General features: G+C 55.7%; 1 protein-coding gene across 3 annotated transcripts in view; it reads left to right on the top strand.

Annotated features, from left to right (window-relative positions):
- ESRRB (estrogen related receptor beta) overlaps nt 1–19,751 on the top strand; it is a 105,007-nt gene extending 85,256 nt beyond the window's left edge. For 2 of the 3 annotated variants that reach the window (XM_036280986.1, XM_036280987.1), the window contains exons 4-7: nt 2,506–2,616; nt 3,129–3,290; nt 11,744–12,013; nt 17,883–18,301. In XM_036280986.1, coding sequence (XP_036136879.1) covers nt 2,506–2,616; nt 3,129–3,290; nt 11,744–12,013; nt 17,883–18,127 — 788 coding nt within the window. In that variant the 3' untranslated portion in view covers nt 18,128–18,301. Of the gene's footprint in view, nt 1–2,505; nt 2,617–3,128; nt 3,291–11,743; nt 12,014–17,882 lie in introns of all 3 variants that reach the window. The other variant, XM_036280985.1, reaches the window with a different exon arrangement.
- Nucleotides 19,752–26,185: the final 6,434 nt, after the last annotated feature.

The raw sequence follows: 26,185 nt of genomic DNA on the forward strand, positions 1-26,185 counted from the left end.
GGGAGGAATCACCCTTCCCGCGTTTGCGTGCCTGCTCCTCTGCCCTCTCCGAAGGGGCTAGGAGGGCGAGCGGGCAGACGTGAGCCGAAGCACCAGCACGTGTGTCTGGGTTTTGTGCTAGACAGGACTCAGCTGTCCCCTCCCAGGTCCCGGGGACTGGTGGAGTTGACTGACAGCGGCATTTGCCAGGATGCTGGAGCGCAGGGCTTCTCAAACGCTGGCTTGCTGGGAATCACCTGGTTAAAGTGCTGGCTCTGCCTCCTATCCCCGCCCCCCTTGAGATTTTTGCATTTCGAACAAGCTCCTCATGCTGCTGATGCTGCTGCCCTGAACCACACTTTGAGAAGGGAGGCAGCCCTGGGTGCTCACTCACATCGCCTCAGCCCTCTGTCGCGTGCTGACGTGCTGGTCGGCCACCAGAGCTGCCTCCGCCTGGACCTCTGAAGTGCCAGTGAAGGGGAGAGGTGGCTGAGTGCCCCAAGCTCCTCATCTGCAGCAGGGTCGCTGGGGCACGTTCTGCACTGTCTCCCAGGGTCCTCAGCTGTCCTTAGCAACTGCCTGGTCAGGAGCCCTCATGATTGCCTGTCTTCCTGAGATGGCCCCTCAGATACACTGCCTGCGAGTGCACCCTTGTCAGGGTCTGCTCCTGGAGAACCCCACTACAGACGTGATCAGTTACAACCCACTCTGACCCCTGAAGAGAAAGGGGTTCACCGGAAGCCTATCAGGAGGCTCAAGGACCACCCTCAGAAGGCAGACACGGACTAGGGAAGTCCAGAGAACCCAGCGCCCTGCTCCCTCTGTCCTGGTGACGTGCAAAGCCAGTTGGCCTCTGCCTGTGACACCAGTCCATGCTTCCACCTCAGGTGGGGGAGAGGAGGAGGACCTGAGCCGCTTGGAGATCCATAGTGGGGGTGGGCACAGGCCCCCCCAACAAGATGACCCATAGTAGGGGAATTGCCTTTACATAGGAAGCAGGATGGGATGCTGAGTTTCCAGGTTGTAGGTTGAAAAGGAGGCTGCAGATGAAAATGCTGAGCAGCCACTGGCCCCCAAAAGACAAGTCTCAGGCAGTCTGCTGGGCATAGTCACAGCTTGCTCCTCGCCCTCGGGAGGAGGATGTGGTCTGAGCCCTTAACTGGAAGCCGGTGGGGATGGGCAGCCTCATCCCTGGAAGTTCCTGCAAGGCCATTAGCATGAAAGAGCCCGGCCCTGCCCACGCTGTGAATAGTACTTTTACTTTCCATTGTTCTCGTGCTCTAGGAAACTTCCTCTCCTGTCCCGGAGTTGAATTTAGTAGCTGTCCATCCTAACAAAGAAACAGCCAAGAAGTCAGCCCTGGCGTGAATGGGACATGAATCCCCTTTCTGTTAAGTTCCTGCTCCCTCCCGGCAGGTCTGGGCTGGTAGGATGAGCCCACGCCAGGGGGTGGAAGAAGCAGAGACCAGCAGGAGGGCGCAGGGAAGATGGGCCCTGGAGAGCTCAACTGCCAGGGTGGAACTTGACCTTGAAGGCGGCCAAGGGGCTGCTGAGCTTTCTTCCTCTCGGGACTGTCTCCCGACCTTTCGTGTGTTTCAGTCATGCCCATGTCATGGTAAGGGGAGGAGAGCCGTCTGTTTTCTGTGTTAGTTTCCACTTTGGAGCTGGTGTGATGGTCCTGTCCATCTTTGCAGGTCAGGCACACAGGCCGGTGGCCAGTCTGAGCCTGTGTGCCCTGGAGGAGGAGCCCAGGCCCTGCCCTCTGCCTGCGGCGGGGGTGTCAGGTGGTACCATGTGTCTGTCAGGACAGCAGGAGCTGGGGATGGGGCCGGTTCCTTCTGAAGGCGGTGGGGACCCAGTGACAACACGATCTCTCTGGGACTGGCCTCTCTCCTGGGGATGGTGTCAGTGTGGAGAGGCCACACTGCCTTTGCACCTGCTGCCGAGGCCCTGCTTTTCCAGGGCCACCCGCACCCCCGTCTGCGGGGCTTCGTGTGGGTGACCGGCTCGAGAACTCTGTCCTACACTCTGAGGTGGGATCCGGACATTGACATCTATCATGAGTGCCTGCCCAAGTGCTTCTCAGGTGAAAAGTTTGAAAATCCTTGTGTGAACTCTTCTGAGGTCCCTGCCAGTGGTACCCCTCTTGACAAGCTGACTCAACCCTCCCCGGACCACGGCGGATCTGAAACAACGCGTCTTCCTTCCCCGACACGTGGGGGACGCTTGGGCTGCTCATTCCCTCTTACAGGCAGACAGTCTCGTGAGGGTTGTTTGGGATGGACTTCGGGAGGGTGCTGAATCCCGAGAGGCAGGAGCAGGCCTGTGGCCACCGGGGTGGGCCGTTACTGTAGAAAAGGGTTTTCGGGTTGTCCAGCCACCTGGCCTGAGGCTGGCCATGGGCAGCTGAAGAGGCCATCTGGGTGTGGCCCCGAAGGACTCAGCCAGTGCTGAATCCCAAAGTCAGTGCTGACTGACTGGTGACGTTGAACAACTCTTAGACCTTCTCCCTTTCCTCCCCAACAGGTGTGCGCCTTGACCGGGTGCGTGGAGGCCGCCAGAAATACAAGCGACGGCTGGACTCGGAGAGCAGCCCCTACCTGAGCTTACAGATTTCCCCACCTGCTAAAAAGCCATGTGAGTGCCAGGGCGGCCCCTCCCCCTCTGCCGGCGTCTGTCCGGGGACATCTGGCGTCCCGTGGGGAAATGCCACCTTCCCAGCGCTGGGTTATGGGACGATGTGGATCTCGGGGAGGTGACCCCATGCCTGGCCTTGGTGTCAGGCACTTCAGAATGATACTTTCCTCAGAAGGTCTTTCCCTACGGTACGCCCCAGAATGTGGTTCCAAATGAAGCGTGGTTCTGAGAAGGCCCGAGCTCCGGCGTCCAGAACAGGCCCCCCTAGCACCCACTCGAAGTAGGTTCCTCTTGGGAGATTTCACCAGGCAACTTTCCTGGGAGAAAAATTTCTCAACAGCCTGAATCACCACTGTCAGCGACTTCGTGGAGTCAGAAAGGGGGGGAAGATTACAGCTACATTTGACCTTTCTGGGCTCCTCAGTAGCTGCCTTTCTTCCTGACCCATCCCAGGCTCCACCCCGCCCCTTCCCTCTTTCCAGACACTGACGTTCCTGCTTTGGTCTTTGCAGTGACCAAGATTGTCTCCTACCTGCTAGTGGCTGAGCCGGACAAGCTCTACGCCATGCCTCCCCCCGGCATGCCTGAGGGCGACATCAAGGCCCTGACCACTCTCTGTGACCTGGCGGACAGAGAGCTGGTGGTCATCATCGGCTGGGCCAAGCACATCCCAGGTGAGTCACGCAGGACCAGGGAGAGCGTGGAGCCAGGACCTCCAGCCACTGTCCCCATAGCTGGCTGTGGTTCTGGTGCACGGGAGCCCGGAACTCAAGAGCCCTGTAGAATCTTGGCGAGCCTGTGTCTTTCTGGTTTTATTTTCTCTCCTTGCGGCGTTGGAGTTGAGCAGGTGTTTGGGAGATTCCGTAATGTTCCTACACCGCTGGGGACTTTTCAGAACTGGTTTTCATTCTAAAGTGGTTATGATTGCATCGACAATAGGTGATATGCAAAAGGCAAATGATCTGAATCCTTCTAGACCTTTTGGACATGCTGGAAAACAACGCAGAAGAGGGATTGGATCTCTAGCCTCCCGTTAGACAGGCAGGGTGGAACCGTCAAGAATATAGCTTGGGAATCAGATTGGGATTCAAATTCTGGGCCTGCAACTTACTAGCTGTGTGACCCTGGACGGCTCCACCCACTTCTCTGTGGGAAGGACCTCCTTGGCGGGCTGCGCGAGGCTGGGACGAGGCTGGGACGTGGGCATGCGGTGAGCACGAGGCGCGTGCTAACATCAGTGTGTGCTCGCTGCTGCCACTTGGCCGATCTCTAAGGAAGGCCTGTCTCCTTGTGCGGATTCTGCGATTCGATGATTATGTCTGGCATGGAGAGTGTGTGATGATTGTGTTTCAGCTGGTACAGACTTTTCTTCATTGCGTGCGGTCCCCAGCCCCTCTTGTAGACTTTCCTGTCCTGGATAAACGCTGGGTGCTGATTTTTCATTTTGTCCCTGTAGACACTGATACCCACATGTTTTCCATTACATACATGGTGGGGCACTTTCTAAAGTCTGCAGGTTATTCCTTTGAGGTTCTAGCAAACTTGGCTCATAGTGTGGCGGAGACATCCCATTGGACTTGGATTCTTATTAGCTCTGTGGCACGGACACTTGATCTTGTCTGTAGGTCCTTTTTCTGTTTGTCTGTCATGAGCTCTGGTTCTGGAGCAAAGGTGTCCTAGGCTTTAGATGCCAAGACCCACAGGTGATGGGGGCAGTGAGAAGGTCCAGTGTAAGACGAGTGCTCAGCTCAGGGGAGGGGCCTTCCCGCAGGCAGGGCTGGTCACAGCCCCTGTGGCTCAGGTGGTGCTGGTGTCACTGAGCTGGCAGGATGCCTGGAATTCCCACTTGGGAGGCTCCCTGGTGGCCGGAGGTGTTTTGACTCAGGAGTGGGTTCCCTGGGAATCTGGACTGGAGTGCCCTTACAAAGGAGCTCAGCCTCTCGGGATTACACACTCAGTAGTTTTGAATCTGTCTTTTGCTGGTTCAGCACAGAGGGGGGTCAGGCCACTGCTTAAGACACCTCAGCCTGGATTGCTCCACTAACCCAGGGCCAAATCAGGCACAGTCCCCGGCACCCCTCCCCCATCACACACTCCCCTTCCAGGTTGAGCAGAAACTATATCCAAGCAATGGCTCAGGGGTGGCTCCTGGTGGTCCCCTGGGTCACTGCTTCCCTGTCCTACCACCCACCCCTGCACCGCCTCCAGGAGGGCACAGCACAGCCAGGAGCACTGTGTCCTGCACCCATTCCCTCCCCCGTCCTGTGTTCCCAGCTCTGTCTCCTGTCTGTGCCCAACCAAGAGGGCAGTGGGCAGACAGAATGGTCCTGGGGACACAGACCCTTGACTCAGACGGACCTGGTTTCTGATCCCAGCTGTCCTTACTGGTATTACAAGATATGTCATTTTTCTGAGCTTCAGTGTCCTCTGCTGTGAAATGGGACTCAGAGTAGAGCCCCTCCCTGCTGTCCTGGAGGATCGGCCCACTTGGCCCCGGCCCCCACGCGGCAGAGACCGTGTTCAAAGCCCCCCCCGCCCTTTGCATCATCGTTTCTTCTTGTCCAAAGCTGAATTCTTTTTGATTAAAAAATAAAATAAACATAGGGGCTCACTTGTCTGCCTCAAACGCTAATTTGTCTATTTTGCATAAATCTGCATGCTGAATTATTTGGGCCTGACCTTCCAGTGTTTAAGGTAAAATTAATTAATTGAGTCTTCTGCCACTGCATGTAAACCTCATATTAAGGGCGACGACACATCAAGTGCCTGATATATTTAAACTAATCGACTTAATCCCATCTTAGATTAGACGGAAAACTCATCTGCAGGCCTGCTCAACAGCCCTTAGAGAGAGAGCAGGTGGAGTTGGAGGGGTGCACGCTGGGTCCCACCTGGGACTCGCTGCTCCTGTCCATCTCGGTTCCCGGACAGACAGGGGGACTGGCTCCCAGGACTGCTCAGGAATAGAGCTTTGAAGAGGAGCCCAAGCCTCCTCCATCCTTAAGCAAAGGAAACCACATCTCATGCCTCGGTCTCCTGCAGCCTCCAGCCCAGAGCCCAGCGCCCAGAGGGTGCTCGGAGCTGCCGTGGCATTTATTGGGCATTGACTGTATGTAAGATCTCTCGCTAGGATTTGTGGCTGGTACAGAGAATGAGATTAATTCCTGTCCCAAGGATCTCACTTAGGAATAAGACAGATAATCCTTCAAAAAACTTGGTCATGGACAATTTTATTTATTTATTTTTTTTTTATCCTCACCCGAGGATATTTTTCCATTTTTTATACAGATAGAGCTGGAGGGAGAGAGAGAGAGTGAGAAACATCGACATGAAAGGGACACATCGAGTGGCTGCCACCCGCACGACCAACCAGGGCCGGGGACAAACTGCAACCGAAGTACGTGCCCTTAGCGGGAACCGAACCCGGGTCTCTCCGGACCGCAGGCTGATGCTCTAACCGCTGGACCAAACAGGCCAGGGCGGTCATGGACAATTTTAAACAAAGGTAGGGCAAAGAGTACAATGACCCTGCCTGTGCCCATGGCCCTGCTTCAACAATCATCTCCCAACGGCCAGCCTCGTCTCTACCCGCCCACTTCCCACCTCCTGCTTGCCCTGCGTGAGACGGGCACGTGGAATGCAGCGAGAGGAGCCCAGGAGGGAGTGGAGGGCAGGAGGGGTGTCATAGGCTGCAAGGGGACAGAGCAGACGGAGTTAGGCCTGCGGGATGGTGGGCAGAGGCCACGGAGGACAAGCCCAGTGCAGAAGCGATGTACTCATGCGGGCGCTGGGCGGTGCTTAGCCAGAGGCAGGACCATGTCAGCACGAACTGCCCCCCTTGCCACAGTGGTGAACGCACGGGGTGAATCCCGTGGGGAACTCAGGCCGGCTGGGATGTGCTCCGATTCACAGCCGCTCTTGGTTTGAGTCAGGCTGAAGTCACCCTCCCCCAAATGTTGATGTTTCCAAGTACTGGGCTGCCCAGAGGGCAAGCCCGCGTCTCCGGAGTGTCCGCCCCTTGCTCCAGGTGAGTGAGAGGTTAGGACAGGAGCCCACGGCCTTTCACAGACAGCAGGCACCACCTGATGGATGGCAGCCTCGGGCGGCCCCAGCCTGGGGTACCTTCCCCTGCCAGCCTCAGGGACCCCCACGGGCCCTGCCCACCCCGCTGACATGTGCATGGCCTCCGCAGGGGACCCCAGAGGCATCCTCCCAGAGGCCCCTCGGCGGCCCTGCGCCCAGGGAGCCACGGGCTGGCCCCGCTGGGGGAGCAGGGCGCCAGCGGCCGATGAAATATGGGCTGCCGAGTGACAGCAGCTGTGTCTGGAGTGGCCTCAGGTCCCATAATTACATCTCCCTTTATTACCTCTGCTAATGGCCCTCCAGGTCGACAGAAACGATAATAAATTAACAGATTATGAACTCCACTTGCCACAAATTATGTGCTCTTTTTTTTCTTTAAATTCTAGGAGCTGTGCTGTCAAATCACTGGGGGCCGGGGGGATGGGGAAGAGCCTGAGCGTTATTAGATCAGTTGGTGCAGATAAAGCAACTTTCTGGGGGCAGCAGAGCTCAAGGTGGGAACCCTGGGGGGAGAGGCCAGTGGGCAGGAGCTTCGGCACCGCCTGAGGGGGCCAGGGCCCTCGGGGTCAGCCAGGCACAGCACCCCTCCCAGCAGCCCCCTGTCCCAGCATTGCTCATGACTTGCCAGAGGAGGAGCCCCACCCCAGCATGGAGAGGCAGACGTGAGGGGTGCCCTGCTGAAGGGCAGGAAGGAAGGGCTCAGCCCCTTTGTTTAGGTTTAAATCAAAGAATTTGTGCTTCTAGTAAAGTTGTAGGATGTGATGGGGTGGAAACTAGGAGTTCCAAATGTCTCATCTTTCTTGTGCACCTTCTGGGGGTTTCCTGTGCACAGACAACCACCGTGTGTGTGTGTGTGTGTGTGTGTGCGCGCATGTGTGTGTGTGTGTGCATGTGCGTGTGTGTGTGTGCGCGCGCGTGCGCGCCCACCCCCTCCATGAGTCATACTGTAACATTGCTTTACCCGCTTCTTTTACTTAACTAGATACAGTTGTAGCACTTACCATATGCTAAGCTGTTTCTGGGTGTGTGTTACAGGGGTTACACTTAGGTGGTTTCCTGCTTTGGACCACTTCAGACTGATCACGCAAACACCTTTACACATTTATCTGTGTGTATTTTTGTTGTTGTTGTTAATCCTCACACAAGGATATCCTTCCACCAATTTCTAGATAGAGTGGAAGGGAGGGAGGGAGGGAGGGAGAGAGAGAAGCATCCACGTGACAGACACATTGATTGGCCGCCTTCTGCACAACTCAGACCAGGGCCAGGATCGAACCCAAAACCCAGGCATGTGTCATCGACTGGAAATTGAACCCTCAACCCCCCTGTCTGTGGGCCGATGCTCCAACCTCCGAGCCAAATTGGCCAAGGCTACCCCTGTGTATTTAAACATACTCTCCTTTCTAGGAGAAATCCCTAGCTGTGGAATTGCTGGATTAAAAGGAGCCTACCTTTCATTTTGCGCTTGATTTAATTTTGTCTTTGGACACCTTAAACACCGACAGGTTCAAAAGCCCAAAGTAGGCAGAAATGTGTACACAGATGTCTCGTCTCTTGCCCGATCCCCTCCCCCTTCTTCCTCCTAGAGATAACCGTTTTTATTTCTCATTTTTTCCTCCTCGTGTTTCTTTTTTCAAATATTAGAAAAGGTCAAATATTCCTCCTTCTGGCACAAAAGGAAGCAGCCGTGCGCTGCCCAGCACTTTGCATTGGTTTTCAGAGCTATTTCCAGCTCCTTTGGAAGATGCTGGAGGAGGAGTCAGGGCCGAGTTCCCTACTCAGGCAGCCGAGCAGGGAGGTCTGGTTGTGGGCCTCCCAGGTACATCCTCCAAGGTTGGCACCGCCCCCCCCCACCACGTCTGCCCTGCCCCCTCCCCAGAGGGCAGCCCTGGCTCTGACTCAAAGGCAGATAAACCCACACTCCTGTCTAAAGGACTAAGAGGGACGAACCCAGTTCCTTGGGCACATTTTCTCGACATTCGAGCAGCAAGGCCCAGTGGCATTTGTCCATTCTCTCCTCTGACTTGAACACTTGTTGGGCACCCTTTTGGCACCAGGATGGGCGCTTGGCAGCGGGGGTGGGAAGATGACAGGCAGCTCAGCAGCCAGGGCGCACAGACACCGAGGCGCTGCCGTCGGAGGCCCCTCGTCACCCTTCAGAGCTCAGCCCCAACGTCTCCTGCAAAGCCTCCCAGACGCTCATTGGGCCACATCCCCTGGCCGTGTGTCCTCAGAGCCCTCATCTTGTCAGGGCTCTCCCTATCGTCCTAACTCCACTGTGACACGTGCCACTCAGTGTGTCTTTCTCTTTTGACCGTGAGCTCTTGAAGGCCAGCCCCGGTTCCGGTCTGCGCTTGCCGTTCTGTCCCCGGGGCCTTGCACAGGGCCTGGCGCTTAGTAGGTGCTCAGTAAATGTTTGTTGAATGAATAAAGGGGCAGAAGCGAGTTATTCTCATTCTTCTAGGGATCACACCTGCAGGAAGAACCTCACAGGGGGCTTCTCTCTTTTGTTTTCCAGAGGCCTAGACCTACCTCACCCTCCCTCTCCGCCACCTTCAGTTCAACTGTCTGTTAATTTTGCCCCATCCTCCTCCTACATCCTTCCTCCCATTCAGCCTGCTTTCAGACCCCCACCCCCACCCCAGTGCAGTCCCGCACTTCCCTAGAACACACACCCTCGTGGACGGTCTGATTGGTATCTGTTAATTAATGTCGCCCGAGGCCTCTCTTGCTCAGAAGCCCGATAAGGGAAATTGGATGTCCATTTCTATCTATCTTTTATTACCTCCCGGCTCTCCCCGCCACCACAGGGAGCCAGCCACACACCGGCTCCCACACCGGGATCCAGACAACACTCACGCACCTGACCCCGTGCCACAGCCTGTCACCTGCGAAGGGGCATCCATCCAGGCTCAGCCATGTCATCAGCGTAATTGATCCGGCTCTTTTGTCGGTCACCCCTGAATGCCAACAGCCAGGCGTTCATCCAAGGCCTGTATGTGCAGGTCGGGCCCAGGCACTGCGATGCGTGGACTCAGGGTGCTCACAGGGGAAGGGCAGCCTGCCAAGTACAGGGGGACCCGGCCCCAGGAGCGCCCCCTAGAGAAGAACACATGCACCGGTTGGAAGACAGGGAGGGCCGGTGGTTTTTAGAGCCAGGGGACAGCAGCTGCGGTGGGGATGGGCTCCAGGGAAGCCCAGAGCGATGGGCCAGTCCTGCAGCTCAGGACCACCCCGGCCGCCAGTCCCACAGGGAGGAGAGAACCGTGCCAACAGCATGCTAACAGCATCAGTGATATAGCAACAACAACACCCATCACCGCCGCCTGGCTCAGTGCTTTCACTCACCATCTTCATCCTCACAGCGCGCTGCACCCAGGCAGGGCTAGGTTCTGGGTCAGCAAATGAAGTGATGAGTCCTACATAATAAGCAAATTACCCTGCAAGTCCCTGAGTTTCAGGTGCCGTGATACATGGTACCAGTGGCTTTGTGGATACTGTTCCTTCTTTCAGCACATCTGGTGTGGGCCGTGTTGGAGCCAGTCCCTGAAGTTGCCACCCATGTGTAGTGACCGGCGACTTGAAAATCAGTTCCCTCCCTCCTTTCTTCCTCTCGCTCTCTTTCCTGTGTATCACGATGCTAACTGACTTTGCACAAGTTAAGCACATTTAAGGCAATTCCAGTATATTATTCTCATTTTGCAGATGAAGACTTTCATCTCATCAGTAATAATAACTGTGCTGTGTGTCCTATAACCACTGGCTCATTTAGACCTCACCAGCCACGCTCTGAAGCAGGCACTACTATTACACCCATTTCAGAGATGAGGAAGCTGAGGTTTGGAGAAGCTGAACAGCTTTCCCAAGGTCAGCCTACAGCTAGTAAACGGGGAGTCGGGATTCAAGCCCAGGCAATCTTTAGACCACACTGGACAAGGCAGTGTCACAGTCCCGGAGCATCCCTACGCCCAGGCTCACAGGATAGACTGCTGGGTCATTGTGTTTTTCTTTTTTTTTTTTTTTTTTATCCTCACCCAAGGATATTTTCCATTTTTTGTACAGATAGAGTGGGAGGGAGAGAGAGGAAGGAGAGAGAGAGAGAAACATCGACGTGAAAGGGACACATCGAGTGGCTGCCACCCGCACGACCAACCAGGGCCGGGGACAAACTGCAACTGAAGTACGTGCCCTTAGCGGGAACCGAACCCGGGTCTCTCCGGACTGCAGGCCCACGCTCTAACCGCTGAGCCAAACTGGCCAGGGCTCATTGTTTTTTTCTTTATTGATATTAAAGAGAGAGAGGAGGGGAGAGGGAGAGAGAGATAGAAACATCCATGAGAGAGAACATCGATTGGCCGCCGTCCTGCATGCCCCCAACTGGGGATCAGGCCCACAACCTGGGCATGTGCCCTGACCAGGGATCGAACCAGTGACCTCTTGGTACATGGGTTGACGCTCAACCACTGAGCCAAACCAGCCAGGCGCATGCTGGGTCATTGTTAAATGGAGAGTAATGGGCCTGGGCAGCAGGGGTCTGACCCCTGGGGGAACAAGCTGCCCCGTGACAAAGTGCCCCCTGACCCTGGGGCTCCTGAGCATTTTGTAGCCCCAGGTGGTGGTCACCGGAGGTCACTGGCCGGGAACAGCTGAGTCCTTGTTCCTGGTTGGGCCCCTGGGTCTCTGCACTGAGGGTCAGGCAGCCCTTTAGCACATCAGAACCTTCCTGGCTTGAGCAGCCCGGGAAGCCTGCGACCTCCCCAGACTATTCCGTGAACTCAGTAACTCCTTAAATTACAGATGCGTTTCATTAATCAAAAAGCCTCTGCAGACGTTTGAAAAATACCATAGAACTAATAGTAATGATGATGATAACAAGAGTCAACATTGACTGAGCTCTCGTTAGGTACGTCTTTTCCACGAAATCCAGGCCTGACTCATTCGCCAAGGGAAGGGCGAGGAGCCCTGAATCTACAGAGGGAGGGGCAGGGGCACACCCTGGCCCACCCACCTGACCATGCTGCCCTCCTGGCCCCTCTTCCCTCAGGCTTCTCGAACCTCTCCCTGGGCGACCAGATGAGCCTGCTGCAGAGCGCCTGGATGGAGATCCTCATCCTGGGCATCGCGTACCGCTCGCTGCCCTACGACGACAAGCTGGTGTACGCCGAGGACTACATCATGGACGAGGAGCACTCCCGCCTCGCGGGGCTGCTGGAGCTCTACCGGGCCATCCTGCAGCTGGTGCGCAGGTACAAGAAGCTCAAGGTGGAGAAAGAGGAGTTTGTGACGCTCAAGGCCCTGGCTCTGGCCAACTCAGGTAACAGCGAGTGTGGGACCCGTGGGTGGAGCTTTGAGACATCTCGCCAGGCCCAGGGAGCATCACCCTGAGGCCTATGTGAAGATGCTGGAGCCTCTTGTCACCAAAGATTGTGCAAGGGGTGGTCTGGGGTTAAAGGATGGCGATGAAGGCCGGCACTGGCGGAGTGTTTCCTAAGCCCTGCTTGCAGGGCACTGTGCTGGGCCCTTGGTCTCCAGACCAGCACGCTGGTTAAGGACAGATCGCAGAGCTAGGTCATTGAGTCAAATCCTGCTTCTTTCACTTGGGCAGGTTGTTCCACTCTGTGCCTCAGTTTGTCTGTCAGTAAAATGGGGACAGTAAACAGTCCCTACCCCACAAGACTATGGAAGGGATTTATTTGTACATAACTATATTATTCTGACAACATACCTGGCCCATAATAAGTGCTCAACCTGGTAAATAAATGAGTGAACTTATTTCACTCTTACAAACAGCCCTGTGAGCAAAATTCTTATTTTAACCCCGTTTTCACGGATATGGAAACTGAGGCTCAGAAAAGTGAAGCAAATTGTCTAGGGTTACACAGAGCTAGGAGTCAAATCAAGGTCCTATGATTCCAAAATCAACCTGACCTAATGCCCATTCCTTGAAGCTCACAGTCAAATTGCTTGGGCCCACGAGAGAAAACCTTCCAACTGAGCTGTTGAGTCTGGTGTCCAAAGGAGGCCTCGCTCCATTTCTTTAGCTCCCACCAGCTTCTGGGAAGAAGCTGGCACAGAGGAATGAGCTTGCATGTCGTCGAATCTGTGTCTACATGTGGCATACTCTTGATGCAGGGGACCACGCCGGGGCGTAGAAGGAGAAAGGCGTGGTCTCTACCCTAAAGACAGAGTCAGCACACACACGTGATTCTGCTACAAGGGTTACCTGTTCAAGTCTGGGTCAGATCGACCCAAGTTCACATTCTAACTCTGATCCTTGGCAGCAGTGTGACTCGGACACGTCGGCACCCTTCCTGAGCTCTGTCCTGGTCTGTAGAATGGGGGTATCCCAGGGCCTCCTCCAAGTGCTGTTGTATGAAATGATCGACTGAAGATAAAGCACTTAGCCCAGTGCCTGGCCTGGGGGAAATGTTCAATAAATATTAATTTTTATCATTATTATTAATAGAGGAAACAGTGTTATCAGCATGCAGAGGAGGGAGAGCTGGCTCCCGGATGGGGACAGTTCAGACAGACAGTACAAAGAGGGCCACCAACTGGCTTGCTTGATACTGTTGTACTTTTCCTGAAAGTCCCCTTTCCCAGGACACATCAGTGCCTGGCTAACCGGGTCAGTGGGTCCCCCTAGCAAATGGCTTCACAGAGAACGATCAGACCCCCTTTCCTGGGTCCATACATGGGGGCCCCGCTGCTGACAGCTCACAGGTGCCCCCTTCGCCAGAGACTCACCCTCACCTGCCAACAGGAGGGTTACCTGCCACACCCACCCCCCGGCACCTTCAGCACATGGTGGGCCCACACAGGGGAGCAGAAGGCTGAATCCCTTTCAGGGTGGGGTCAAGGGGAAGCCCAGGCTTCCTTGTCTTGCAGGTGCCCAGCCCTCTGGTCAAGCCCCCCTCTTCCTCTCCTGAAAGCTGCCCTTTATACACCCCATGTGTCTGAGCCCCTGCCGCAGCCTCTGCTTCTGGGGAATCTGACCTGATACAAAGAGGGAAGCATTTCTTAGTTCAAATCCCTTTTATTAATAAATAACTGCAAAATAGTAATTAAAATGTTACATGCTTCTAGAGAGACCATTTCTACCTTAAGATTCCCACCTTGTGATGTGTGTTTTGTGAGAGAATGCTGATGCTGTTAGGGTTTTAGTACAGTTTTAAAAAATTATTTTCTTTATTGATTTAAGAGAGAGGAAGGGAGAGGGAGAGAGATAGAAACATCAATGAAAGAAAACGTCAACTGACCGCCTCCTGCATGCCCCCCACTGGGGATCTGGCCCACAACCTGGGCATGTGCCCTGGCCGGGAATCAAACCGGCGACCTTTTGGTGCATGGGTCGATGCTCCACCACCGAGCCACACTGGCTGGGCAGTACAGTTTTATTTTTTTATTTTATTTTTTTTATCCTCACCCGAGGACATTTTTCCACTTCTTGCACAGATAAAGTGGGAGGGAGAGAGAGGAAGAGAGAGAGAGAGGGAAACATCAATGTGAAAGGGACACATCGAGTGGCTGCCACCCGCACGACCAACCAGGGCCGGGGACTAACTGCAACCGAGGTACATGCCCTTAGCGGGAACCGAACCCGGGTCTCTCCGGACCGCAGGCAGACGCTCCAACCGCTGAGCCAAACCGGCCAGGGCGGCAGTACAGTTTTAAATGGACAGAACAAGCAGATGGTATACAAGTCCATAAACCCCCTACCCTGTACCCAGTTCCCCTATTATGAGCCTCTTGTATTAGTGTGGTAATTTGTTACAATTAATGAGCCAATATTGATACATTATTATTAACAAAGTTTCATAGGTGCCATCAGGGTTTTTACTCTGCGTTGTTCAGGTCTAGAGGTTTTGACGAATGCATAACAACAGATCTCCATTGTCACATGTCATACGGGGTAGTGTCACCACCCTCACATCCCCCGTGCTCACCTGTTCAGAGGGCAGCGTCTTAAGCAGCATTGCAGAGGGGCTGGGAGTGTGGATGGGCACAGGAGGCGAGGGGCCACCGTGAGAGCGGAGGACACAGGGCGACCACAGTGAGACAGCAAGGCTGGCAGGCCGTTTGGATCCTCCGGACCACCTCACAGCAGACTGGAGCTCCAGCTTCCCAGCTGGGAGGAGACAGTGGAGCTGGGAGGCCACTCAGCTGTCACCTTCCTCCCTCCCGTCAACATCACGCTGCAAGGGCTGTCGGGAGGTTCTTCAGTCCAGACATACAGGCGTGCACTCATGCTTACAGATACTCGCACATACACACACACACACAAATGTACACACACACTCACACGAATAAGCACACGCACCACCTAAGGACCGATGGTGGTTTGGTGACATGAGCCCATCAGGAGTTTCTGTGAGCATCGCACTTTGCCTAAATACACACTTGGTCATGTGAGACGAAGTTCCAGGAATCCAGACTTCATGCCCCAGTGGCACCTACCAAGCCATCCTGCCGCGTATGTGCAGGTACAAGAGGCTGCAGGCGGAGGGTCTGACGCTGTGGCCCTGGCTGCACAGTGAGGCAATCAGCTTCCGGCAGAACGGGGGAGAACAGGCCTGTTTGGGGGTTAGGCTAGAAAAGCAGTCTGGGGTCATAGAGGCTCCCGGCCTGTGAAGGGATTGGGTTGTAATAGGGTCAGTACAGGGAACCATGAGAGTTGGGGGGGGGGTGATCTGTCCCCAGCAGCAAGGTAGGAAAGTCACCCAGGCAGACAGTGTGTTAGCTGGAAAAGAGCCAGGAGCCAGGAGATCATTGCCGGGGTCCTGGTGGCAGCCCCGGTGGACACTGTGGGTGCCAATGCTGACGCTGAGTGGATGGGACAGGACCACTCAGATGTGGCTCAGGGCGCTAACACTAGGCCGGAGGGTGAAGCACACAGAGACAGGCTGTGGCCCCAAATCATGGCCCCTTGAGAGCCTGCCGGCGACTTTCATCCCGTGTCCTGGCCCTCTCCAAGGCTCCCTGACAGCAGAAAAAAATCATAGCCATTGATTTTGTAATTAACAGTTTATCAATGCCATCGATATGGACGAGCTGATGGATTGCAAAGAAATTAATCTTGCAATGTTATTTTATTTCATTTTTGGTCGAAGGCAGCTGCCAATTTTGGCCTCCTGGGTAGGGGGGAGGGGGAGGGGGAAGGAAGCTGGCAGGAGGCAGGGCATCTGGACGGCCAGGTCCCAGCCTTACAGGGGCCAGCATATCTTTAGTGCAAGCTCTGTAAACAGTGGAGTGGAGCCCTGCTTCCTCTGCAGCTGGCACAGGGTCCTCACTGGGAACAGGAGCAGAAAAATGTGGAGGGGTCTTGGGTATAGGGCCAGTAATAACCCAGCTCTGCAAGGGCACTCACCCCCAGTCTGAGTCCTCACAATAATGATCGTAACATTTATTGGGTGCTTACTAAGTGCCAGGTAACGTGCTACTTCATTTAACCCTCACACCACTCTGTGAGGTATGCACTCTTATTTGCTCCATTTTGCGGAACAGGAAACAGTCTCAGAGAGGCTAAGTAACTTGCCCAAAGCCACACAGCATCTAAGACTCCAGAGTTTTATCTAGCTCATCCTACTGCTATCCTCCCAAGAGAAAGAGGCAGAAGCCTTGAAGGCACAGGCTGAGCGTGGACCCAGAAGGTCGGGGGGCAGTCATTGGTATCATCTGGTTGGTACAGTTGCCCTTGGCAGTCTGGTATCTAAACCAACCAACATGCAAAGGAATTGCCCTGCTTCTTTAAGCACTGAGCCAAAGCGGCCAGGGCGGGAATTGCCCTGCTTCTTTGAGTGATTGAGGAAACTTGCCCAGCCTTCCTTGGATACACACCTGGAGCTTCAAGCTCCCTTGACGCGCATGCTTCCGTTCCCTCCCACCTCTGGCGGCACCGGGGCTGCAGTTCAGGATGGTGGCTCAGGATCTTTAAGGAACATCAGAAGAAGGCTGGTTATTTTTCCTGAGGCCAGGGAATGGGCTCCAGGATATTCCCTTAGCTTCAGCTCAGACCTAACTGTAACCCACCCATCAGTGGACACCTGACCTGCTGAGATTTAGGTAAATTTTGTTTGAATCCCCAATTCATGGCCAGAGTTCAAAGCTCTCCCCAGGGTTTTAGATTGCAAGGGTCTCTTCCAATAGCTACCTTCACCACTGTGCCCATGTGTCCAGCCATGCTATCTCAGAACCCACCACAGGGCACCCAGACACAGCTCAGCCTCCTCGTCTGTCTGTATTTTGCAACCAGCATTTTGTGAGGTTAGCGATTGTACTAAAGGCTAAAACGGGTGCCTGGCAGCGGTAGTGTTGATGGTGATGATGGTGGTGATGGTGATGATGATGGTGATGGTATGATGGTGGTCATGATGGTGATGGTGGTGGTGGTGGTGGCGGTGATAGTGATGATGGTGGTGATGGTGATGATGATGGTGATGGTATGATGGTGGTCATGATGGTGGTGGTGGTGGTGGTGGTGGTGGTGATAGTGATGATGGTGGTGATAGTGATGATGGTGGTGATGGTGATGATGATGGTGATGGTATGATGGTGGTCATGATGGTGGTGGTGGTGGTGGTGGTGGCGGTGATAGTGATGATGGTGGTGATAGTGATGATGGTGGTGGCAGTGTTGATGGTGGTGGTGATAGTGATGTGGTGGTCATGATAGTGGTGGTGGTGATGGTGATGATACTACTAGCTGGACACTTACTTTTTATTGTTTTAAGCCCTTGACCTGTATTAACTCGTTTAACCTCTTGAGGTAGGTACGGCTATCATCTCATTTCCCAGTGAGGAAAATGGGGCACAGAGAAGTTCAGTAACTTGCCTAAAGTCACATAGCTAGCAAGCGAGGGATGCAGGGTGCCGCCTCACCGGTCTGCCCCAGAGCGCACCCAGCACCAGCAGGGCAGTGGGAGGTCTGTCCCTGTCCAAGCCCTCCCGGGTCTCCGCTTCTATCTCTTGGTGGTTTCTCAAGAAATGTCCTCCATAGATAGAGATCTGTCCCCGGCTCTGTGGACTCTGTGACTTCAGACTTGCAGCCCAACCTCTCTGACCTTTGGTTTTCCTCTCCCTAAAGTGAGGACTTGGATGGCTTCCGAGCAGAGCCCAAGGTCCTGTGGTGGCCCCTTGGTGGCGCTTTCCACCCAGGGCCGCTGACGCTCGCCCTTGTGCCCACAGATTCCATGTACATCGAGGATCTGGAGGCGGTCCAGAAGCTGCAGGACCTGCTGCACGAGGCGCTGCAGGACTACGAGCTGAGCCAGCGCCACGCGGAGCCGCGGAGGACGGGCCAGCTGCTGCTGACGCTGCCCCTGCTGCGGCAGACGGCCTCCAAGGCCGTGCAGCACTTCTACAGCGTCAAACTGCAGGGCAAGGTGCCCATGCACAAACTCTTCCTGGAGATGCTGGAGGCCAAGGTCTGACGGCCCACGCACAGACCGACTCCTGCCTGTGGACAGACAAATGGACGGCCGGTGCAGAGACCTCCACAGCCGCCAGCCTCGACCTGCAAGCCCTGTGTCACGGGCATGAGCCGTCCCAGAAGAAGGGGCTTCTTGCCTCCTGGCCGTGTGCAGAGTCCTGGGTGCTGTGGGGCAGGGGAGCAGGGTGGGAGGGCAGGGCCTGGGGCTCATCTGTAACTGGCTTTTTCTTTGGTATGATTTTCCTTCTCCATGGGCAGTGCTGAGGCCTGGGCCAGGGCTGACATCCCTGAGACTGGAGACCACCGAGGAAAGGCCCCTTTCCCCACCGAACCACCAAGAGGCAGCGCAGACATTTCCTGACCCCCCCCCCCCCCAGCCCTGGCCTGGTGGGCAGTGCTAGCGTCTAGGACCTGGCACACTCAGCCTGTGTGCCACCTGCGGTGTTCCTTTCTCAGAGGGCAGGCCCTGCTCCCAGAGACCCTGCCTACTCTGAGGTTCCCAGGGTCCCACCAGAGGCCCCACGTCTTCCCCAGGCCGGCGGGCCCTCCCTCCACACTTCCCGGGCTCTGCACACGCCCAGCTCCCAGCAGGGACTCGCCGTCGGGAGAGTAGCTGCTAGAATGCATTTTCCTGAGCCCCACAGCCCCCCTCGCCCCCACCTGGCAGTCCTCTTTTTCCTATTCTCCCCCAGGAGCCCCCCTGCTACTTCCAGCCCACTCAGAGCTCAGACCATGGCGCAGCCAGCCGAGGTGACCACCCCAGCTGGCAGTGCTGACTCCCAGAAGAGCGTCCGAGAGCCGCCCTTGCTCCCTGCTTCCCCCTCTGTCAGCCTCTGGAGCAGGTGGTCTGTGGGAAGCGGGGGATATGCAGGACCCTGGCCCCATCCAAGGGCACCCTGGGCACCCCGAGTCCGGGCTGGCAGTCCTCGGAGGATCCAAGCAGGATGTGGAGAGACCCAGCCCAGTCTCGCCTGAGCATGGGAAAGTCCGGAAGCAGAGATGAGAAGGCAGGAGAAACCTGAAGACCTGGAGCTCAGTGGGGGTCAGCAGCCAGGACAGGAGGGGTAGCTCCTGCCACCCTTGGACTAAGGAGGTGTGGGGCACTGCGAGCGTCCAGCTCTCTGGCAGAACCACCCCAGCCCCCTCGCTGCTGTGCGGGGTGACCAGACACCCCAGTTTGCCCAAGATGTTCCTGGTTTTAGCACTGAAAGCCCTGTGTCTCAGGAAACCCCTCCGTCTGGGCACATGGGGACAGTTGGTCACCCGAGTGGCCATGAAAATCCATTGTAACCCACTGGGGGAGCACAGCTCGGGGCACCCTGCCTGGCGTGCACAGGTTGCTGAGGGCGGCTTCGAGATGCCCGAGGAGGAAGGGTTCCCAGCATGATGGAAGATGCCCTGCTAAGCAGCTGCCTTTTGAAGCATCAGAGCCACCCCACCTGGGACACTTTTCTGGGGAATTCACATCCATTCTAACTCAGCCTCCCACCGCTGGAGAGGCAGGCAGACCCAGCCACCCTCGCTCAGACACCAGGAGGCCAGGTGCCCTCACCTACAGCCACATGGTTTTCCTAAGACAAGCAGCTGGTTCCACCCCCATCACACACACACACACACACACACACACACACACACACACCAGTGCTTCAGGCACGGGGTTGTTTAAAACCCAGCAGCTGGAGAGCAGCTGTCTGATGGCCCCACGCAGGAAACGTCAAGGGTTCCCAGGGACTCCGACCAGTGGTGTGTGCTCCCTCCCCTCCCCTTAGGCTGTGGGGAACCAGGGCCACAGTCAACTGGCAGCATTGGAATTACCCTCCAGGATGCTCCATCCCTAGCTCTGGGGGTCCCCATTGTCCCTGGTCTGGGTGGACACACAGTCACCTCAGCATCAAGAATCCAGGGCCAAAGCCGAAGTCTAACAGCCGTTAGCGGCTGTGCCCTGAGGTCTGGACTGGAGAACCCTGGGTCTGAGAACTTGGGTCTGCCTCTTGCTGTGCCGTGTGCTGGAGGAGGCGGGGCCCAGGTCGGCACTGTCACCAGGGCACCCACCCCGTGCAGTGTCACGTCCTCTCCAGCCTGAGGCCCACACCGCCTGGCACGGCGGGGCTCGTGTCCGGCTGGCATCCACAGGCCATCTCTAGGACAAGGTTTGCTGGCTGCCGGGCCCGTGCCGGCGCGGAGTGGGGGCGTTCTGCACACAGGACAGCTCTGCCTCGTGGCACCTCCCTCTTTGGCAGGTCTCCTGGCACCAGATCCCCTTTCCAGCAGAGGGGCGGCGGCCTGAAACCTGGGTGCTGATGAGGGGAGATGGATGCTGCTGATGCTTATGCGTAAGAACTAAGGCAACAGGAGTGTGTCAGTAACACCAGGAGCTCCGCCCTGGGCAAGGCCGCTGCACACTTGGTGGAGCCATTGACCTTTGGAGAGCAAGTGCGGGGGAGGAGGCCTCACGCTCTGGGACCTCCCTGGGAAGAGGGCGGCCCTGGCTTAGTTGGGGATGATGAGGTGAGGAGAGTTTAGGACACCTGGCCCTCCCAAATAGGACAGAATTCAAGTTCACCCCAAAACCTGCTGTTCCCGGAAAACCTGTGAAGCGGAAATAACCCTTCTCAGTTGTATTCTCATGATGCAGGTCATCGACATGAACCAAGAAATAAAATGTAAACATCCAACCTGGAGAAAGGTGGTACTGACTGGGTTTTGTTTCCCCGTGTCCCCACCCTTTCAGAAGCTCCCGAGCTGGCCTTGTCACGTGAGCCCGGATGGTGGCTCCAGTTGTGCACCCAGGAAACCACTTACTTCCCAGGGTACAAGTTAGCCCAGTGGGAGGCTCAAAACCAGAGTGGGGATGGGCGGGGGCGTGGCAAGGCCTTGGAGGAGCCTGCACCTGCATGCACCCCTGTGTTGGGGCCACCTGTCCCTCGGGGCTCTCCCCCTGCAGATGGGGGGTAACCTGAGGGGGGTGATAAACCTCCCACAAGGAGACGGCGGGGGGGGGGGTCCCCATGCCCACAGGACAGCACCAAAGAAAAGCACCATGTGGAAAGATTGTTTTATTTTCTAATAATGATGATGTGGCTGGAATATCTTCTGAAGATGTATATATATTTTCAAAATGGCAGTCCCTCCTTGCATCACCCACCTGTACGTACTTCCTCCTCTGTGTGTGTTCCCCCAAAGACCCCGTGTAAATGAAACACCCTAGGAGTCTCCAGTCCTGGTCCCATGTATCTGGAATCTAATAAAGAAGGAACGGCCTGGAGAATTTCTTCACGTTATCTTTTGGGCCAGCTGTCCCCTGGACAGCACTGCTGGCGGTCCCGGCTCATGCCAGGAGAGGCCGTGGGTCAGCCAGCTCAGCCTGAGTTCTTGGCATTCACGCGTGTTCCGCAAACGAGAAAGCAACTTGAGACGTGTGGTACAGGTCAAGGAGCTGTCTACTGCTTTTTAGACTCTTAATATTAATGGTGAGGCACTCTCTGATTTTCATTAATGCCAGAGAAATGGAACATCAGATGTACGGGTGCCAAAAGCAGTTCATTGCTTAGGACTTCGAAACGCACCTGTGTACGCATGCGCCTAAGGCCCACTGCACGGAGAGCCCACGTGTCGTACGCGGGCGCTCCGACCAGTGAGAGGGGAGGGCAGGGCCTGAAAGAAAGCAGAGAGACTGTATCAGGGTGCCTTTTGCTGCAAGTCGAGGAGCACAGGGCACACTGGCTCCCGGTCCACTGCCTCGGGTACGCGCGGCACTGGGAAGGGCGCAGCGTCAGGCAGGGTCTGGTGCGGAGGTTCGGAGTCAGCAGGGCTCTGGCTCCACACTGAGTCCCTCTGCCCTCTTCCGTCTGTTCACTTTGTTCGCTTTCATGGTACAAGAAGGCTGCCGCCTTTTCGTTTCGCATCATGGGGAGAGAGTGAAAATCTCATTCTACAACCGTGGAAATACCTGGGCTTCTTTCTGAACCTCGGTGGTGGTTGTGCCTACCCTCCGGTGAATCACTGTGGCCGGCTTGGGGTGGGGCCAGCCCACGCAGCAGTCCGGCTGCTACACAGACATGGTTGGGCCGGGAGTCTGGGCGACAACCAGCCAACCACAGTGCCCACCGGACCACCCACCCGCACAGCTGGAAATCTGGCCATTCAGTGAGCCGTTTGCCAGTGTCCTGAAGCTCTTGGAGACAGGATCCACGTGGCAGGCTTAGACCTCAGACCAGGCATGTCTGGTGCACACGCTGTGTTACGTATTGTAGGATAGAAGTGCCTACACACAGCTGGTATTCATGCTGCTGCCTTCAGAAGAGGGTGACTAGGAAAGGGTCAACCACAACATCCTCGGCTGTATGTTAGGGTTCTCTGAGCTCCTTCTTCTTGCCCAGATCACTGTGCTCACACCAGCTCATAGCTCCTCTTTTTCCAGATTTCGGCCTCTATCTCTCCTTATTCATTCTCCAAAGAGTCTCTCCTTTTTGTTACCAAAGAAGTGAAAGGGGAAACACAACTAAGGGTCATCCATTCATTCAACAAATCTTTACTGAGGGTCTGCCCTGTGCCAGGTGCTGTTCTGGGGCAGAGACCGTCTCACTAAAGAGAACAAGCACAGTCTCCATGGCACACAAGTCTAGTGGGAGGAAGACAGAGGCAGTGAGCACAGTGAATTATAAAATTCCATAGTTTGTTAGGTGATCAGTTCTGTGAGGGGGGAAAAGCAGGGTATGGGGGATCAGGAATGGAGAAATGGGATATAATTTTTCAAGGAGTGCTCAAAGCAGACTCAGTGAGAATGTTACATTGAACAGTAAATTGAAAAAAGTGAGGGCCATGTGGGTGTCTGGAGGAAAAGCTCTCCAAGCAGAGGGACCAGCACATGCAAAGGCCCTGGGGTAGGAGTGTGTCCGGTGCATTCCAATGATACCAAGGAAACAAGTGTGACTGAAGTGGGATGGATGAGGTAAGGGGGATGGGGCAAGTCATGTAGGGGACAGGAGGCCAGAGTAAGAATGACTGTCACTCCTCATGGAAGATTTTGAATAAAAGAGCTTTCAGCTTCTGTGTTGATAACAGGGTGTAGAAGGACAAGGGTGGAAGAAGGGAGACCCTCGGAAACCCCTGATGTGGACCAGTGGCAGAGGAGAACAAGTGTTAAGAAGCATTTGGGACCTGACCAGTTTGGCTCAGCAGTTAGAGCATTGGCCCAAGGACCAAAGGGTCCCGGGTGTGATTCCTGGTCAAGGGCATGTACCTGGGTTGCAGGTTCGATCCTTGGCCCCAGTCAGGGTCGTGCAGGAGGCAACTGATCAATGTGTCTCTCTCACATGATTTCTCTCTCTCTCTCTCCCTCCCTCCCTTCCACACTCTCTAAAAGTCAATGGAAGACTATCCTCTGGTGAGGATTAACAAACAAACAAAAAAGAAGTGTTTGGGCCCCGGATCTATCCTGAAGCCACCAGGACTTGCTGACATTGGATGTGGAGTGTGAGAGGAAGAGAGGAGACACGCAACTAGGAGGGCAGGGACGTCACCCACTGAGGCGGAGACTCCGTGACGGCAGGTGTGGGCCGGGAGGGAGAATCGGCCATGGTGAATTCGGGATGCTCCTGAGCCTCGGGCGGGGAGGAGCCAAGAGGGCAGCGGACCATGGGGTCGGCTACATGGGATGGGGAATGAGCTTCCCTCAGTGGCAGATGTGAGCACGGAGGACCCTCACCAGCGGCGATCTCCACCCTTCCCGCTCATGCCCAGCCGGTGCCGCCATCGCTCTCTGCCTAGCCCCAAGGGCAGTGCATAAAACTCATCTTAGAAACCCAGCTTTTGGAGCAGAAGGGGCTCTGCAATCACCTTTTTATGTCATTATTTTGACTGGAGTCGCCTTTTGTTGTCACTCCGGGGGTGCTGCTGGCATCTCGTGGGCGGAGGCCAGGGATGCTGGCATCCTATGGTGCACAGGTGCCCCAGCCACATCAAGGGGTTATCTGACCCAAAATGTCAGCAGTGCTGAGGTTGAGAAACCTCGATTCGTACACATTCTGGTCATTATCAAGAAAATATGCCCAGGATTCCAGGGAACAGAGTTTGGGGGTATCAGCTCATTACCAAGCTCCTCCCACAACCAGATGCCACCTCTACCTCCCTTGGGGCAAACACCGCAGGCTTCACGTGAACGGCTCCTGTGCAGGCACCCAGCTGTGGAGGAGAGGGGGCCCCGGACCGCAGTCTCCCTGTGGTCCCCACCGGTCTCCTTTCGTCTGTAAACATTGGGTTTGGGGAGGAACACAGCACCTGCGGCTTCACGTGTGGAGGAAGCAGGGACCCCTCTGCAGACCCAGGTGCTCCCTGTTTAAAGGGCTAAGAACAAAGGTCACTCCTGTCCCCCTCCTCCTCACCCACATGGCCCTCGCCCATGGTTGTCCCCACATTTCTGCTCCGTGTTTTCTTTCATTCCTCCCCTAGCCTGAGATGGGCAGGGAAACCTGGGCTCAGCCGTTCAAACTCCATCCAGTTTCTGGTGGGCAGAAGCCTTCTTCTTTACAGGAGGGGCGGGGTGCAGCTAGGAGTCTTTAGGGACCTTTTCCTACTTACTTTTTCCAAGACATTGGTGTCACTTCTGCAGGCATCCCTCCCTTGCCAGCCCAAATGCCCAGTCCATCTGTCAGAGGTCTCCTCGGCAGCAGTCACAGGGCAACGCTAAGGCACGGGGGCTCTCACTCGGGTGCTGGAGAGTCTCCGCCTCCCCGTGGAGAAGAGGGACAACCAGAGCCTCCAGTCCCCTCCTCCCGCAGACAGACATGGCAGTGCCCGTGATCAAGCTTGGAGCAAGGCTGAGACGGGCAACAGAAAGGAGAGGGCCAGCCAGGCTCCTCAGCTGCAAGGCCCGAGGACAACCCACCCCCCACATGACCGCAGCCGCACCCTGTCCCCATTCCCAAGGTCCCTCATGCAGTGCATGCCCCTGATGGTGCCCCGATGCCACGTTCAACGCCCAGCCTCTCACTTCAAAGAAACCACAAAAGAACTAAAGTGACCCAAGTCTTACCCTGAGCATTGTCAGCATCACCAGTGGGATGTTAAATTATTAATGCACAGCCAAACTTCGTCAGAAACCCCCCTCTTCGCCCCTCTCTCCCAGGCAGCAGCTGTTCCTGACACCTCTCCTGGGCATCTCCACACTGCGCCCAGCCCCCCAACTCAGCCTCCGCCGACGCCCAGATCCAGCTCCCTGTTGTCTAGATCAGCTCAGCCTCTTTGCTTCTCTCCACTTTTCCGCACAAGCTAGAGAGCCAGAAGCTGATCCAGTAAACAAGTCTCTTCCCAGTGAAGGCTGTGGGGTGGGGGTGGTGGAGGAAACCACCTCGTACATTTCGTTTTGCCTCTGTTGCCAATTCACTTTGCCCCAAAGAACAGGCACCGCGCGGGATCCCACACAGCCGCCCCTCACCTGGCCGGAGGCCGTCGCGCAAAGGCACTATAGTGCCACAAAACCTGGACATGCCCTTCTGGGCGCCCACCTCCAGCCATGAAGACTGGCAGTTGTTTGAAGTCCTAGTTCGGCAAATGCCCAGAAAGGCGCACCTTTTCCGATCTAGGCTGTGCGCTGGCTCCTCAGTTAGCCTTCGTGTTCCTGACCGATTCTAGACATTTTGGCCACTCTCTTCACTCTTTCACTCACCACCTGGCACGGGGCTAGGTTTGGGGGCACAGTGGGGGCTCCCGGTTGAGCAGAGAAGATGGACATCAGACTGGTGGTTCACAAGGGCATCCTACACAGGAGCCTTTCAGCAGCACAGGGGAGTGTGCAGCAGGGGAGCCAATCTGATTGTTAGATGGGGAAGGGTTGTCCAAGGAAATCACGCAGGGACGCAAGTGGAGGCTGAGACCCGGAGGAGTGGAGGAAGCCAGGTGAGGCCGGGGGCAGCATTTCAGGGAGAGCACTGTTGAGGAACAGAGCGAGAGAGACAGGCGGATGTGCTCAAGAAACTGGAAGAAGACCATCTGATTGCTTGGTTGGTGGCAGAGGGGAGGAAGAGGAGGCTAGAAATCAGAGGGGCCAGATGGTCAGGGT

The sequence above is a fragment of the Molossus molossus genome, unplaced genomic scaffold (assembly GCF_014108415.1).
Source record: "Molossus molossus isolate mMolMol1 unplaced genomic scaffold, mMolMol1.p scaffold_m16_p_1, whole genome shotgun sequence".
Classification (NCBI taxonomy): domain Eukaryota; kingdom Metazoa; phylum Chordata; class Mammalia; order Chiroptera; family Molossidae; genus Molossus; species Molossus molossus.